This window comes from Sabethes cyaneus, chromosome 3 (assembly GCF_943734655.1).
Source record: "Sabethes cyaneus chromosome 3, idSabCyanKW18_F2, whole genome shotgun sequence".
Lineage (NCBI taxonomy): Eukaryota > Metazoa > Arthropoda > Insecta > Diptera > Culicidae > Sabethes > Sabethes cyaneus.
The window spans coordinates 248153886-248171959 of NC_071355.1; the positions used below are offsets into that span (position 1 = coordinate 248153886).

The following is an 18074-nucleotide window of genomic DNA, read 5'->3' on the forward strand; positions in this document are numbered from 1 at the left end:
TCGACGGGGAAATGTGCGCCCGTTTGAGTGATTTATTTCCGGAAAGTACGGTTCACTGGATTTATTATACAAATTTCCAGTTTGCAGTGTACACAACAGATAAGTTCGCCGGGCGCAGATGAAGACGAAGCGGGTCCTTTTTCGGTGATTCATCACGGCATCTCGATAGGAAAACGAGCAAAAGGTGATCACGATGGGATTGGTGAATATCTGTTACACAACTGCGATGCGATAGCGTCGGACTTGGACCGGCGGACCGAGAAAGAGCGCGGGACATTCGCCGGAAAAGCGGAGCTATTTGTGCGGAAACGGAACGTGGAAGGTGCGAACGCACCTGCCTAGAAAAATAATCGTAATACCTACCTATCGTTGTTGTAATGTTCGACAAGGGATAACGGATTGAATTATTGCAAGCGGAGAGATTTGAACGAAATTACGACAACGGGGTTGATTGATGGCCGCATTAGGTTTTTTCGATAGCGGCATGTGAGCCGTAACCAGTTTGTATTGTAGTTCGATTTTTTGTACTCTTACTAATCTTCACGATTCTCGAGGCAATTATTTTAACTTAACTTCCGCGGAAGCACAACTTTCGATTCACCTAGGCTTAGTGAGGTAAAATTTATCGCCGGATCAAATATCGTCAAATGAAATTCCGACTGACAGCGTGGCAGCACAATTGCTGCCCAATCTTGAAAGTATCATTTCTTTTGTTTTTACTAGCAATTTATCAACATCGTGCAGCTTTCATTATTAAAATTCTCTGCATTGTCCAGGTCATAATTCAAGCTTCGCAGCACCGATGATGACAGTGTAGTGCTTGCTCGTTCCATTCGCTCAACTCACCCCGACGACGCCGACGTAGGCGATTGGCAATAAGTACTATTTTCGTCCTTCTGGCTGCACCGTTGCTGGAAGAATTTCCCGCAAAATGACAAGAACCGTCCGTGAAGGTCATATTTTTCCACAGATGAAGAGTCGAAAGCTCGCCAAACTGGCAAAGCGGACCTCCTGCCGACCGGATGGCAGCGGTGTTCCAAAGCGGAGAGTTTGTGAAAACAAAACCGAATCAGCGATTTGGTTTAAACAGCATGGTAATTATTATTTTTTAATTTTGAGCACCAAACATACCAGCATAAGGTCACCTTCGCACATTCGTATCAGTAATTAGAAATCATGAAGGATAACGATGGTTTGCACATTTTTTTCTCCTAAACCTCTAAAGCCATACGATCCGCTCCTGGAACATGGCAGGAACAGCTGGCAGATTCACTTTTGTTGATAAATGGCTGTACATCAACAGAGTAAATGACGGTGGGCTTAACTTAAGTTATCTGTTCAGTGAGCATTAGGGATGTTTACCATTCTGTTTCATAGCCCGCCATTGTGGGGCATTAAAAGGTGTGCTTGTTATTTTTAATCAAAACCTTTAGCATCGGAATGATAAAACCGGCAATATCATCGTGAACTGCTGAATATTCAAATCGACGAATTTCTCATGCTAAGTCTGGCTTTCCATTCTTTTTATTTTTCCATCAAGGATCTCATCAACGAATAGCTGGTAGTGGATGCCCATTAAATGGCGCTAGAGCCGAAAAGATTTTCGCTTCCTGTCGGTACACTTTACCTTACCGCAAAGGTCATGAAGAAGAGATAATTAATTGTTATGACAAGAGATTACCACTTGTAATGAGTTTTGACCTCTGCTTTCGTGCCGCCCGACTCGCTGCCGCGGTAACGAAGTGTAGTAGCAGCAGTAATAGAAGCATTCTCTTCTCGCTAATGTCAACAATAGTGGTTAACTTGCCAGAGATGGTTTGGGTGGGTGTTTTCAGCCCGCCCACCATCATTTGGTTCGCAGAGCAGCGCGTTTCGTTGCTTGAGCAGCAGCAGTAGTGTAAAATGATCCTTCGCTGATGGTTCTGACCAATGTCAAATGTATTTTTTCCCCGCAACCCACATAGAGAGTTGCGCGAAGCGAAAACACACAACTTCATTCATTGTGGCAGATAGTGATCTTTGTTACTTTTGTTGCTCCCGAAGGGACAATGAGCATTCTTTTCCTCTCCACTCGGTCCATCTGCTTCTGTGGCATACACATTGGATTTTTGTTCCACATAGATGAAGATAAGTTGAAGAAACCGCCCGCAAGTTTAGAAATAATGTACCTATTCCAATAAGCGTGGCCTCTGCCATACGCAAAAAGACAAACAAACTTTAAAATCATTGATAAAACACACTTTTGGGTAAATTTTTCTTCACCCGGTGTTTTGCGTAAAATGTCACAACCGTGTAGAACGGGTACGATTACGATATGCCCACGGGGAATTGAAAGGATTGCTTTGTGGAATTTGCTGGTGATTCTTTTAATTAAGATGTTTAATCTTTGCCATTAGATCGTCGTGTGGCACAGCTCAGCTGAGCACCATTTGCCCGATTAATCGAGTGCTACCAACAACAACACGTACTTTGATTCAATTATGCCCATGAGAAGAGTTGCGCTGGAGGGAAGTTTAGTTTAGGCTGTAGAACGATTTTTTAATATCATTCAGAACGTTATACAAATTTCATCAAAAAAAAAGTTTAAATTAATTTATACAAAATTGTTTTGATCGGAGTTTTTAGCAACGATTTAATGAGAATTAATCTGTAAGAAGGACAGCAGTTACGTATAATAGAAACAGAAACAGAAACAGAAACAGAAACAGAAACAGAAACAGAAACAGAAACAGAAACAGAAACAGAAACAGAAACAGAAACAGAAACAGAAACAGAAACAGAAACAGAAACAGAAACAGAAACAGAAACAGAAACAGAAACAGAAACAGAAACAGAAACAGAAACAGAAACAGAAACAGAAACAGAAACAGAAACAGAAACAGAAACAGAAACAGAAACAGAAACAGAAACAGAAACAGAAACAGAAACAGAAACAGAAACAGAAACAGAAACAGAAACAGAAACAGAAACAGAAACAGAAACAGAAACAGAAACAGAAACAGAAACAGAAACAGAAACAGAAACAGAAACAGAAACAGAAACAGAAACAGAAACAGAAACAGAAACAGAAACAGAAACAGAAACAGAAACAGAAACAGAAACAGAAACAGAAACAGAAACAGAAACAGAAACAGAAACAGAAACAGAAACAGAAACAGAAGTAGAAACATAATAAAATCTCAAATTTCAGGATTTGAAATTTTGAATTTTGAATTTTGAATTTTGAATTTTGAATTTTGAATTTTGTATTTTGAATTTTGAATTTTGAATTTTGAATTTTGAATTTTGAATTTTGAATTTTGAATTTTGAATTTTGAATTTTGAATTTTGAATTTTGAATTTTGAATTTTGAATTTTGAATTTTGAATTTTGAATTTTGAATTTTGAGTTTTGAATTTTGAATTTTGAATTTTGAATTTTGAATTTTGAATTTTGAACTTTGAACTTTGAACTTTGAACTTTGAACTTTGAACTTTGAACTTTGAACTTTGAACTTTGAACTTTGAACTTTGAACTTTGAACTTTGAACTTTGAACTTTGAACTTTGAACTTTGAACTTTGAACTTTGAACTTTGAACTTTGAACTTTGAACTTTGAACTTTGAACTTTGAACTTTGAACTTTGAACTTTGAACTTTGAACTTTGAACTTTGAACTTTGAATTTTGAATTTTGAATTTTGAATTTTGAATTTTGAATTTTGAATTTTGAATTTTGAATTTTGAATTTTGAATTTTGAATTTTGAATTTTGAATTTTGAATTTTGAATTTTGAATTTTGAATTTTGAATTTTGAATTTTGAATTTTGAATTTTGAATTTTGAATTTTGAATTTTGAATTTTGAATTTTGAATTTTGAATTTTGAATTTTGAATTTTGAATTTTGAATTTTGAATTTTGAATTTTGAATTTTGAATTTTGAATTTTGAATTTTGAATTTTGAATTTTGAATTTTGAATTTTGAATTTTGAATTTTGAATTTTGAATTTTGAATTTTGAATTTTGAATTTTGAATTTTGAATTTTGAATTTTGAATTTTGAATTTTGAATTTTGAATTTTGAATTTTGAATTTTGAATTTTGAATTTTGAATTTTGAATTTTGAATTTTGAATTTTGAATTTTGAATTTTGAATTTTGAATTTTGAATTTTGAATTTTGAATTTTGAATTTTGAATTTTGAATTTTGAATTTTGAATTTTGAATTTTGAATTTTGAATTTTGAATTTTGAATTTTGAATTTTGAATTTTGAATTTTGAATTTTGAATTTTGAATTTTGAATTTTGAATTTTGAATTTTGAATTTTGAATTTTGAATTTTGAATTTTGAATTTTGAATTTTGAATTTTGAATTTTGAATTTTGAATTTTGAATTTTGAATTTTGAATTTTGAATTTTGAATTTTGAATTTTGAATTTTGAATTTTGAATTTTGAATTTTGAATTTTGAATTTTGAATTTTGAATTTTGAATTTTGAATTTTGAATTTTGAATTTTGAATTTTGAATTTTGAATTTTGAATTTTGAATTTTGAATTTTTAAGTTTGAATTTATTTTTATTTTCCAATTCCAATTTTGGATTTAGATTTGGACTTAAACTTTAACTTGAACATGGACTATAAACGGCTTTACCCTTTAGAGTGTTAAGTAAAAATAGAGTTAAAGTTGAGCAAAGTCTTGTCGCTACTTTTCGATGAAATTTGGCTGTAAAAGACCATTGCGAGACTAGTGTTACGATCCTATTGACTCTAACAGTCTCTCACAGAGAAGAACATAAGACCTGGGAGTCTCAAATTATAAAAAAGTGTTTGAAATCTGATCACATTTTCACTTTTGAAATTTTGTTTACCTTTCCTTACCTTCCCGTAAGTTTTTTGCAACTTTGTTTAATTCAAGAGAAGATAACTTTAATTTAATCTATCAGCATTTGTGGCTCGAACAGCACGTTCCACACAATTGTGTACCTCTAAGTTTGTCCGTTGATAAATACAAATATCAGAAATTATCTCATAAAAGCGAACATTTCAACCGAAATGTGGGCCACCACATCCAGATGCGAACGAATTTCGATCAATAACACAAACAATTTCTTCGAATCAGCTTCAACTCGCCTTCCGCGGTCGACATTCTACCTAGGTACTAGAGCAGCTCCGTCTTTGGTTTCGACTGGCCCTCGCAAAGGGCACATTCAGTCCATTCGGTCTGGTGAAACTTTCAATTTCCTGAAATTTTCATTTGATGTTTATCCACTTGGCTGCTGTTTGTGTTCTGCACACTGTCGGTCTACGGTACTGTACCTCTACTCCTCCTCCCATCACTTTCTATTTACCGTGAACTTCTGGAGAAAGACGTGAACCCCGACGACGACGGATGCGGCTTTGCAGTTGCCACAACCTCAAAAGCCCAATATTAATAAATTTCAACCGTACAGCAGAAGCAAATATCGAATGTAATTGCGCATTTGCCTCCGCATCTTTCCCTGAATGCCGCCTTCAAGACCAACATAATCACCCACCCAACAGTGGAGAAGCATCTTTTGCGGGAAATCGCTGCTGTTGTGTGCTTGGCTTGCAGATCCTCTTCATGGATGGAAAAAGATGAATAAATTCTATATCTCACTCGACGCAAATTCCATAACCTGAATGCAGGCAAACCCATTCCCAGTCCCATTTTGCCGGCGTGCAGACTGACGAGAGCGGCTGTTTCTGTGCCGCTTCAAGTGCACATACAACTGGCATCGGGCTCCTTCGAAAATCCTTCGGCGGCATCCGAAAATCATCCTCTTGAACGACTCCGGATTTCCGTGGTTAGCAGAAACAGCACCGTTAAGCCATTGAAATTGAGTTGACGTTCTTGAAATGAACGACGAAAGGAAGATGATAGCCTATAGATTCTTTCTCCACCGGCGCACTGAACGACCCGCGGAAGCGGCACCAGTTCTTTCTTTTCCTTCCGATCCAAGTAAAACCAAGGCTGCGTATCAACTTCCGAATCCGAAAACCGGGTCAAACCGCACATCGTGACGTGTGCGTCGCGAGTCAGAGCAGCATTTGAGCAGAACAACAACCCGGTGGGTGAGAGAAGGACTCGTGAAATTTCATTTTGTGTATTACAATATAAATCAAATCTAATACTTTCATGCACTTAATAATGGAGGGAACCGCTGTGAAGTGAGTTTCACCGACCGGAGATGATGGAGGTGGAGGCACTTTTCAGGTGGGTAATAAGGCTTAAGCAATGGTCGAAAAAATTACGGTCATTTTCGGGATTAGAAGAAAGAAGCCATTCCAGGGTTGATTGTGATGTTACTACCATCTAAGCCAAAGCAATGTCTGAATGAAATTTTTGTTGGCAAATGTTTGGAACATTGTGAGATTGTGAAAAAAAAATCGATGAATAGTTGTTACTAACCGTCGAGAGTAAGATTACTTTTAATTCGGCTCAATACATTATCATTCGCGCGTTACGTTGCGGAACTGAGCTCCATCCATTCGTTCCATCATAAACTTTTACAGTCCTTTCAAATTGAGCCCCAAAATATAGTCTGTATTTAAAAAAAACAGTAAACAGCTGTGCTGTATTTTTACAACTTGGATGGCGTCCGCTTGGGGTGCGACCACACGAAGTAAACACAGTTCCCATGCGAACGTTTATGGGGATGTCATAAACTTTCCTTCCGCTTATCCGTGAAAGTTATCGACAAAACAAACAGTCCCAAACAGAGTACATCATTGCATCGTCATTTGACACACCGTACAATGCACTTTCGGCGGAATATTGTGGGGCAATAGCAAAATAATAATAATAATCATTGTCGCTTTTCCTGTGTACTCTAAAACCGACCGATTGCTGGCTGGCTTGTAAACAAAATCATCAACAAACTGCGGTTTGTTTCGTGTGATAAGATTAGCCTTGACGGGTCGGCCTTGACAGTATAGATTCCACGCCCCGACTCCGAAATCGCAGTTCGAGCTGGAAAGGTGAAAGGCTATCTGCTTCCCTGGGGTGTTTGTTCGCTTGTTCGTCGTACAGATTGTAGACAATCGAAAAGCGAAGATCGTTTCGTTGTTTGGTTTTCCGAAATGTTTCTGCTCAGTTTGATTCTGAATCATCTGGTGATCGCAGTTGGGATGTACTTGTCGAGCACGATGTCCCGAAGTCAGCTGGGAAAGCTGCTGAAACAGGCAAATCGGTTGTCGATTTCCTTCGGCAGGGTAAACTACTGTTCCTCGTCGGATGCGGAAAAGTGCAAGACGATCAATTACGAGAAAATTGGAATCATCGGAGTGCCGTTCGAAAAGGGTCAGCGAAAGCAGGGCGTCGGATTGGGCCCGAAGGCGATTCGAGAGGCCGGGCTGATCGATGCGATTCAGGAAATCTCCTATCGACTCAACATTCGTGATTATGGCGATATCAACTACGAGGCGTTGAATCTCAGTGGACGGCTGACGGTTAATATGAAGATGCTGGAGCATGTGGCGAGTTGTACGAAGCATCTGTCGGAGCGAGTGACGCAGGTACTGAAGGATGATCGATTGTGTTTGACGCTTGGTGGGGATCACGCGATCGCAATCGGTTCGATTGATGGACACCTCAAGCACTGCTCCGATGTTGGCGTAATCTGGGTGGATGCGCATGCAGATTTGAACACCAATTCGACTTCACCCTCCGGAAACATTCATGGAATGCCGGTAGCTTTGCTAGCCAGAGAGCTGGCTGATTATTGGCCGTACATTCCTGGAATGGACTGGCAAGAGCCGATCATATCAATAAAGAACCTGGTGTACATCGGTTTACGATCGGTTGATCCGTACGAGCGGGCGATTATTGATAAGTTTAACATTCACGCCTTTGGAATGCGCGAGGTGGAGAAGTATGGAATTCGAGAGGTGATGCGAATGGCTCTGGAACGGATTGATCCCGAAGGGAAGAAAAGCTTACACGTTAGCTACGATATTGACTCGTTGGATGTGCTGGAAGCTCCGAGCACGGGGACCAGCGTCCGAGGGGGATTGACGCTTCGGGAAGGCATCTACATTATGGAGGAGGCGTACAATACTGGCCGGCTGGCGGCGGTAGATCTGGTGGAAGTGAACCCAGCTATCGGCACGGAGGTTGATGTAAAGAAGACCCTAGAAGCGGCGATACATTTGCTGGTTGCCGCCTGCGGACATAGCCGAAGTGGTAATAAGCCAGATACGTTGGAACTTTTACACAAAAGTGAATCGGAAATATGTAATGAAACATGAAATCGAAAGTGTATTAAGGAGTTTCAATGAAAAGAACCAAATAGACTAAGTTTAAAATAGTGCCAAAAAATACAAAATTGTGCTGGAAATGAAGTAATAAATATGTACGCTAACACAAAGTTTCGTGTCATAATGCATTACTTTCGAAATGTTAACATAATGGAAATGCAAACGTCTACTACTAGTTTAGAACTGCTGCAACACTCTAATTTATTACCAAGTAATCTAAAGTGCTCCCAGCAACGGATCAGAATAGGTCTCTGGTTTTAAAATTATAATTGTAATAAAGGAGTTTGGACCTGCTATTGGATACTCAGACGATTTTCTCATAAGATACCTTCTACTGCGTCGTATTGGTTTCTCCCTAGAGAAGTTGCAAAGATATGCTTGTCGTTGTTTTGTTTGACTGTTTATCTATTTAACACTCGTTTACTTCTTAGATTTTATTCACTTTCGTTTGATTGCAGCATATTTTCCTTGATCCTGTTCAAACTGTTACATTTCGCCGATACATTTATGGACTTCAATCATTCACTTTCCTTTCTTATTCAAAACATTTCTTTTTGACGTTGTGACATAAGCCGACTGATCGATCAAATTTTGAAAAACTCTAACCTAACTTTTGCGATAAGTAAATTATTTGCGTAAAAATAGTTTCGTTTTTTCTCCTTTTCTGTACCCTTTTTATAGGTTTTTACTCTCACTTTTCTTCCTTTCCTTCCGTTTTTCCTCTGTCTTTAGCGTTTAAAATATTTAAAATCGATCGGGAAGCCGCTAAGCTATTAGCGCTCAAAACCTATCATTTTTCGTGACGCTCGCATTTTTCGATTTTTCGGAATGACACCCTATCCCAAATCTTGCCGTAAGCCGTAGTCCAACGTCAAAAGTAGAAAAAGTGAATATAAGAAAAAATAAGCCCGAAACAGAGTACCAGGCTAGTAAAGAAGGAGCGGCTAACGAACGGGAACGGAAAAGAAAAACAGAACGAAACAGCAAAGACATAATCAATGGAAGAAGTGAGTAGACGAAAACGAAACAATTGGAAAGGAATTTTTTTTGAAATGATGTTTCTACAATAGATGGAGGGACGGTAGGGGAAAATAATGAAAAAATTTTTGGGAATGGAGGGTAAAGAGTGGAGAGGAAAGGGGGTAATAGGTAGCTACTCAGCTAGCATTTTCATATGTATAAAAAAGATAAAAATCAGCATTACGTACGAATATACATGCTAATAAATCGTATTTGATGCGCAAAATTGGCTTATCCGTACTATTTCGGAGGCGATAAACGTGATTACGAATAATTTTAAGCATTACGACTATATAAGTATTCATATACGATAATATCCGATTAAGCGCGACTCACTCCGTATTGCTATGCGATTTTGTGCTGAAAATCGTATGTATGTCAGTTATTATCATTATAGACGACAGAAAATCAACTCGGTCCCACTTTATCAAGGCTTAGTTACGATTTCGAATTTGTTAAGAGTTATTTACGATAATTTCCGTACATTGATATACGAATTGAACTTGAAATCTTGCTTGGAATTGGACTTTAAATCAGCATGGTTTTTGACATATCTTCTATCTTCTATCTTCTGTCTTATGGATTTCTGTCTGTCTGTCTGTCCCTATGTTCCTTATAGAATCGAAAACTACTGAACCGATCAGCGTGAAAATTTGCATGTAGGGATTTTTGATGCCAGGGAAGGTTCTTATGATGGTTAGAGATCCCTCCCCCCACTAAGAGGGGGGGCTTCCATACAAATGAAACACAAATTTCTGCATAACTCGAGAACTAATCAAGCAAATGGAATAAAATTTTACATATGGGTGTTTTTGTAGGCAATTTTTTTTCTATGGTGAATTGAGACCCCTCCCCTCTTTAGAAGGGGAATAATGAACCCTCTCCCTTTTAAGAGGGGGCGAGGGGCTTCCATACAAATGAAATACAAATTTCCTCATAAAACTCGAGCACTAATCAAGCAAATGGAACAAAATTTGACATGTGGGGGTTTTTGGAGGCATGAATTTTTTCTATGATGAATTAGGATCCCTTACCTTTTTAAGAGGGGGGGCTCCCATGCAAATGAAATATAAATTTCCTCATAATTCGAGAAGTAATCAAGCAAATGGAACCAAATTTGGCATGTGGGGGGTTTTGGAAGCAGGATTTTTTTTAATGATGGTTTGAGACCCCTCACCACTGTGGTAGGGGAATAAGGACTCTCATATAAATAAAACAGAAATTTTTGCGTAACTCAAAAACTAATCGAACTCGAGAGATTTTAGACTCTTTCATAAAACATTAATCAATAACAAGATTTATTATTTATTTTCCTAGATCTACTGACCTCTAATACTTTCCTTCAGTTGGGTCACCCCTGCGAAATGATACTTTCTACGAAAAGATTTTCCGTGAAATGGTACATCCCGCGTAAGGTTTTTCGCGAAATGTTATTCTGTGAAACTCTATACAGTTGGATTTCGAATTTGGCATGGTTCGATTTTGGCATGCCTCGATTTTGGCAACAAAAGTATCCGTTTTTGGCAACACAAGATATTTCTCTTCCAAAAATATGTTTAAATATCAATCAGTTTCCGCATACATGCTTTAAATGACGAAAAAATGATGCCCTGAGTATGTTTCTAAAAAAAGTTCTGTGGTTTCGAACAATAAAATTTTTATTGTCGTAGGACTACGTCTTACCGCAGGGTGTCGCTAGCTTATTTGCACCGGACGGATAGCTCTTGTCGGACTTTTTAAACATAAAATGGTTGCAATCGGTGATTAATGATATTTAGTCAACTTATAAAGCATTTACATTTAATTTTTTCATATCGAAAAAGGGTCTCGATTTTGGCACGGTTTCGATTTTGGCAACATAGGCGACACGCATTTGTTGCTAAAATCGAAATCCAACTGTATTCCGCGTTTTGGTCAACCGAGAATTGGTGTTCCGCAAAATGGTATTCGGCGAAATGGTTTGTAATGATGGGGAATATTTAAATGCTATCCGCTTTATTTTATCAGGCTAAGCAATGGGGGAGTTGTTTTCTACTTTACTGTGAGGAAAATTTGAATATTAAAACACCCATGAACTCCCCAGAAACTTGCAAAACTCAAGATTGTGACAAAGGTCATCCGAGATTCACGATTTTTGTACAACACAGTTTCATTTGTGGCAATACGAAGTTTGTCGGGTCAGCTAGTCTATTTATATATATAAGAGGCTAGTATATAGCCACAACCAGGTTTCTGACAGGACGTCATATTCAATCTAAAACAACTAAAACTAAAAACAGGCCCCTAACACCTCACTGGTCGACTGCTGGACTGCTCGATTGCTCAACCGGTCGACTAGACTGCTCGACTGGACTGTTCGATTCGACTGCTCGACTCAATTGCTCGATTGGACGATCGACTTGACTACTTGACTGAACAGCTCAATTTAACTGCTCGACTGGACTATTCGACTCAACTGCTAGACTTATTACTCGACCCGACTGCTCGACTTAACTGCCTGATTGGACTGTTCGATTCGACTGCTCAACTCAACTGCTCGGATCAACTGCTTGACTCAACTCCTCAACTAAACTACTCGGTTAAACTGCTCGACTGGACTACTCGACTTAACTGCTCGACTGAACTACTGGACTCAACTGCTCGATTCGATTATTCGATTCGGCTGCTCGACTCAACTGTTTGATTTACTGCTCAAGTAGATTTACTGCTCGACTAGACTGCTGGATTTGACTGCTCGACTCGGTTGCTCTTCGCAATATCAACGTGCCGCTCATTTTAATCGGTTTGCGGCACAAAATCGACGGTTCAGAGCCACTCACACACAAGACCCATTTTGCCCACCTATAGAATCAGCACAGTGGAGATAATGTTTTTATTCAGTGAAATAAAACCCAATGCGAGCAGAGCAAAGCAAAGCCTAGGTGCTACATTCCGTTATCGAAATTTGACCTTCTGTTTTTATACGACAGACTTCGCAGCCAGCTATTAGAGTACTCAAGACAATTGCAGAGACAGCTACTACGATCCTATTGACTCTAACAGCCTCTTCCAACCGAGATTCGAACATACGACGTCTGGCTAATTAGACCAGCATCATACCTCGACGCCAACTGGGAGGCAAACGAGCATAAAAGCTATTTGTTTCAGTTTCAGGCTGTGACTCTTTTATGTACAACATTTTAGAGCTATAGTATTGTAAACGTAAGATTTTCGCATGCCGTGATGCAGATAAATTTTATATAATTGCTCCAAGAACTAATACAAAGATTAAACATTTCAAAAACTCTGGCAAATGGAATGTATCCGCAGTTTTCTCGACAGAAATTTATATTTTCCGGATCGTACGATTTGGACTCAACTAGCAGACTAATATAGACTTAAAGCTGCGAACTGGAATTTGTACTTTAAATTTAACTTAAAGTTGAATTTTTATTCGAAATCGTTCATGAAAGTCTTTGGAAATTTGAAACTCGAAATTATACGATACTTTCCGACGGTCGTCACTTTTGAGAGATTGTTTCCAAATTGCATGAAATCTAAATTGCTCAAATGATTCGTTGACAATAGAACGCAAAGGCTAAGCCAAATCATATGCACATTTACCGATGACAACAGATGGAGTCAGATCCCACAGAAAGTGGACGTTCTAACTTTTTACAACAGCTTAAGCCAACTAAATTAACCGGAACAGACTTCTTCAACCGTCTCAATATTATAGTTTCTCATGATTTATGCTATTTTCTCTTGATTCTACTTCTTCTATGACAATTTAATGGAAAAAAATCCGGTTATCAGCTTCTATGATAAAACTGTTTTAAAAAATTGACTGTACTGAATTTCTTATTAGGCGGAACACAAATTAAATTGACGGCGAGTGGCCCGAGTTTAAGCTGAGAGGGGACGACTGTTTGAAACAGCACGATCGAGCCAGCTCTAAGCAGATGACGGCGGCGACGATGACGACAATTCTTAAATAAAATATATTAATAATAAATCAACAAGAATAAAAGTGTTAAGCAAAGCACTGAGTAAAAACCTAGCCAGCTTATTGAGATTTTAAACAATCTTTCCGTTACCGAAAATCACTGAAGGATTTCTACAAATCTACATTAGTAAACAAAAATAAAACCAATGACGTAAAAAACAAGCACAAACAAAGCACAAATTTGGAGTGCCTTCGAAAATATTTTGATATCAACCGGTTATTGATCACGCTTACCGGGTTAGGGTCTACCAACGACTACCTTCGAACTGCAATTTATTCTCAAACGAGGCATGATCATCATTAGCAAACCGGATTCCGTGCTTGTGCTGAACCGCAAGCGCATGAAACGATGAAAATAACGAGATCCAATGTTAGGTACGCCAGTATCGAGTGTGCGTGTCTCTTCGCTTTGTGTCGGTTATGACGTCAGCGAAATTCTCAAGGGGTTTCCCTACTCGACACGACATGAGGCAAACGCAAAATGTGAATATTCGTTCAGTTCAGTTGTCGGTGGTGCTTTGCTGTGAAATGAACGGTTGTGATCATGACTGAGGAGGAAGAAGCACTCCGAGCCGCTGTGGACAAACTCCGGTCGGAAGCGACTCTAGGATCGGGCGAAACCCTCCTGCATCTGGCCGTCAAAATGCAGCACGAACGGAAGCACGATGTGGTGAAATATTTGATTCGCTCCGGTGACGTCGATTGTGATCAACGTGATGACGCTGGTTTGACGGCGTGCGAATGCGCACTCGCGCGTTTGGGTGATCGACAGCTGGCCGCGGTGATGATCGAGGCAGAATTTGCCGGTGTGAATATCGGGAGAAGTTTCTACGTGCTGATAAGACGCGGATCAGTGGAGGTGTTTAAATTGTTTCTCCAGTTGAATGACTTCGCGGAGGGGGATTTGTTTCAGTTTGTGTTCAGTGCAATGATCGAGCTGAATGTGAAACAGGTGGAGATCAAGGTGGAGATGGAACGGTTTTTGCAGTACAGGTTGGCGAAATACGCACACCAGGAGCTGGCGGGGGACTGGAAGGGTGACCGGAATCCGTGCGAGTGGCGACAGCATTTCGTGACGATCGAGGAACACTGGAATGTGCTGAGGAAATGTTGTGACGTGCGGTGTTATGATGGGATCGACAATGAGTTTTTGCATCGAGTGCAGGAGATTCACAACTGTTTGTACTTTGTTAAGGATAAGAAATTTCTGCGACATCTGCCGATGCTAGAGGTTGTTTTTTATCTCGGAATTTTCGTTTCAATATTCAAATGGGAGTCTGAATATAAGCTGTTCAAATATCTCATAAACAAACGGAATATAATGAAGTTTCTGGAAGTTATCTGTCGTCAACTGAGGATGACGTTGAAAGATCTGGATGAACTCAAACGATTATTGGAAGAAGAATTAAAACAAGAAGTTAGTAAAGATCAGCTGATCACCAATTGGAATAGCAATAATTCACATTGGAAACTTGGAGAGACTGTATTTAATAGACTTTTGAGTGGATTAAAAAAGAAGCAACCCCTACTAGCGGTAATTGAGGATGTAATAGCAAGCGAAACTTTTGAGCTACCAACAAAAATCAATGGATCGGATCAATCCGCTCTGCGGAAACTGCGTGGATGTTACTTTAAAACTAAACAGCTTTACTCTATCCAGAAAAGTTTATATTACATTAAAGCAATCGCTTGCTGTAGAAATGGTCTGCGGACTGATTTGTTCGAGATTCCAGCGATGAAACGTGTCATTCAAGCGATCGGTGAAGCTATCAAGTGCACCAAAAACTCGCCGAATATTTCGAAGAAGGTTGAATCCACTCTGGCGCAAATGTTGACAGGTTTTTTCCCCATCAACAACAAATACTTTCGCGAATATTTTTCCCACAAATATTCACTGGCAAAAAAAATTCTTTCCAGAAATGTAGAAACTGCTTTCCTCAGGGTTCTGGTTACGCAAATTGGTTACGTGCAGATGGTTTATTCCATCGTTTACATCTGTGCTTTGGTGGACGCCAGCCGCTCGCTTTTGGGAACCATGAAAAGCTGCCGAAGCCGAGATCAGCTGCGAGCACTGCTACGGTACGTTTCGGATTTGGAGATTGTCGAACGTGGTCAGTCACAGTATCTGGCCGATGTGAGAAAATTTTTCTCCCGAATGTCGGAAGTCCTTACGTCAGTCGAAGCTAACTCCCAACAGGATAGAACCGGTCTTGCCCACTTGAAAGAACATTTCGAGCAGAAGGTTATGATTCTCGATTTCTTGGAGCGCTGTATGACCAAGAACTGGGGTTTCAGTTTCGCAGACATAAAATTCGCTTGCGAGGCGAATGCCGACATTTTGTCGATTCAACGACAAATCGAATGGAATTTATCGTTCACAGGATTGTTCAATATCTTCGAAGAAGTGCGGAAACCGTGGTTGACTAATCATGTGACTTTGAGTTCGCTGGAGCCGACGAATACGGCATTGTTAAGTATAAACCCGTCGGTTATAGCAGGGCTACTGTCGAACCTCGAACGAAAGGTTTGCACTATTGAAACGGATGAGTATGCTGAGGAAACACGAAGCATTTTGCAGGAGTTTGAAGTTCCGGAGTTTTCTAACGACCAATTCAATGCTTTCCACAAGCAACTTTTGAAATATTACGAAAATATTTTCTTCTTGGACAACAAGTTTAGAGCGATTAGATTATTTTTTAAATCTCAAAAGTGGAATTTGGATGAAGAGATTCTAAAAACGAGTCGGAACAAAGATGAGAAAATGTTACAAGACATATTTGATGGGTACTTGAACGAAATGCGGGAGATTCTTAGAACTGAAGGAATCACAACCATTGAGGAATTAATTGTGGGAGCCCATCAGATTCCAGCCCACATTACGATGGCTTTAGAATACTATCAACTAGAGCTGTGTGAGATTTTGATAACGGCAGGATATTTCGGAGACAGTTTCCATCTACTGAAACATCGAATTCCGCTCGTACACGGGAGAAATTGTAGGAACTATCTCGCTCACGATTCGCTGTCGTACAATATTTTGGCTGATAGTACCCGAATAGTTGTGCTAATCAATGCAATAGTTATGGCGAATTGTAAAATAGACCTCTTTCGCAGTAAAGGTAGAAAGATTGATCATAAATTTCAGTTTCCCAGCAGTCAATGCAAATTGAAATGGATGGATCAACAGAATGCACTATTCACAGCACTCAAGGAGGAGAAGTTTGAAGAAGTTCTTTCTAACGTACAAAGTGGAGGTGAACTGTTGGGAAAACTTCATCAGACGATTGTTACACAGCAATCAGGTCCAACTGGCCTCAGTTTAATAGACCCAAACAGGGCTGGACATGGTTTGAAGACTTTCTGTGTCACTAAATTTCCCCAAATCAGTTCTGAAATCTGGAGTGCAACTTACCGTTCCTGGTTCGCACTACAGCGAGGTGATTACGAGCTTGCTTTCAATATTCTAGCGAAGGACAAGCCTATCAAAAACTCCACTCTACCGCAAGATTTCTTCTCATGGGAGCTAATAATCGATTATCTACTGATCGAAATGCAAGACTGGGATGAAACTGATCGCGATGGTCGAACTATTCTACATAGATTGATTCTGGCTGGTAACACGGAGAGATTTTTTTTGCTGTTAGAGATTTTTCCGGATCTGAACATTAACAAAAAGGACGCCAAAGGATTTACGCCATTGGAATACGCTCTGAGATTCGGAAACACTCCAATAGCAAAGGCTTTACTTTCGAAAAATGTTCTGATATCAACAAACAGTCAGAAGCTAGCAATCATCAATCACGTGAATTGTTTACTGGATCAATTGTTACTGAATTTCGATCCTGATTCGTTGATTGAAAAAGTTTACATCCAAACTGCGGTTAGAGCGAATAACCTCCACGCTGTCAAGTACTTGGTGGAACGTTTCTACTACGGTTCCCATCATTATCTCCGCTCGAAACATCTTCCAACCTGTGTTGGTCTTGCAGCATACCTTAATCACAGTACAATAGTGCAGTACCTAATCGGTCTTCCATCGATCGACTACTCGCCCGTCGATCGCAACGAGCAAAATGGAAATACTGCTCTGCTCTACGCTCTCGATTGGCGAAACTGGACGGTCGTCCAGCTGCTCCTGCAACACGGATCGTCACCGAATTGGGTACATCCGAATTGGTCTCAGAAGTTCAAAACTGCCTTTCAGTTAGCGGTGCATTTCAGCAGTTGTAAAATCATTAGAATGATGGCCGCGCTCGTAGATAAAACACTTTATCTGAACAATACTAAGTTACTGCATCCGATGGCCATCGCCATCGAGAACGATTCAACCAAAATGATACGTTGTCTAACCAATTACGGTTTCGATCTACTCAATAGCAGTCAAATACTTCAGGCAGCAATGCGACCGAAGAAGGCACAATTTTTTGACCTCATAATGCGAAAAATCGATGCATCAATCTGTGAGTGTACGTCGACCAACGTTCTAGATCTAATAGGAAGTTTGTTGAACCGCTGCAAATTGATTGCTTTCCTTGAAGAACCGGACCAGAATCAGTTGACGATTGTGGTAAGAGCACTCGAAGAACCAAACTTGAATTTGCTAGTCGTACTACTGAACAAGTACAAGGAAATCTTGAAAATGTCTGACATGTTTCTCGATAATATCAAAAGCTACGAGCAACTCCAACTTAAGGAATCGCTAGACTGCGGAAACATTCTGGATTCCACCACTCGAATGCGGCTTTGTGAAAAGTTATTGGACTGCATGAGAGGTTTTTCGAAGGTTCAAACTAATAATTTACTTGTACAATTCACAT

The 18074-nt window shown here is 39.5% G+C and overlaps 1 protein-coding gene across 1 annotated transcript; it reads left to right on the forward strand.

Moving 5' to 3' along the window:
* The first annotated feature begins 7076 nt into the window (after positions 1-7076).
* LOC128741039 (arginase, hepatic) lies at positions 7077-8243 on the forward strand. The gene has a single exon (XM_053836616.1). The coding sequence runs from the start codon at positions 7077-7079 to the stop codon at positions 8241-8243; it is 1167 nt and encodes a 388-aa protein (XP_053692591.1).
* Positions 8244-18074: the final 9831 nt, after the last annotated feature.

Bases quoted from the DNA above. Each gene is read 5' to 3' on its own strand.
- LOC128741039 (XM_053836616.1), top strand. From the start codon at position 7,077: ATGTTTCTGCTCAGTTTGATTCTGAATCATCTGGTGATCGCAGTTGGG.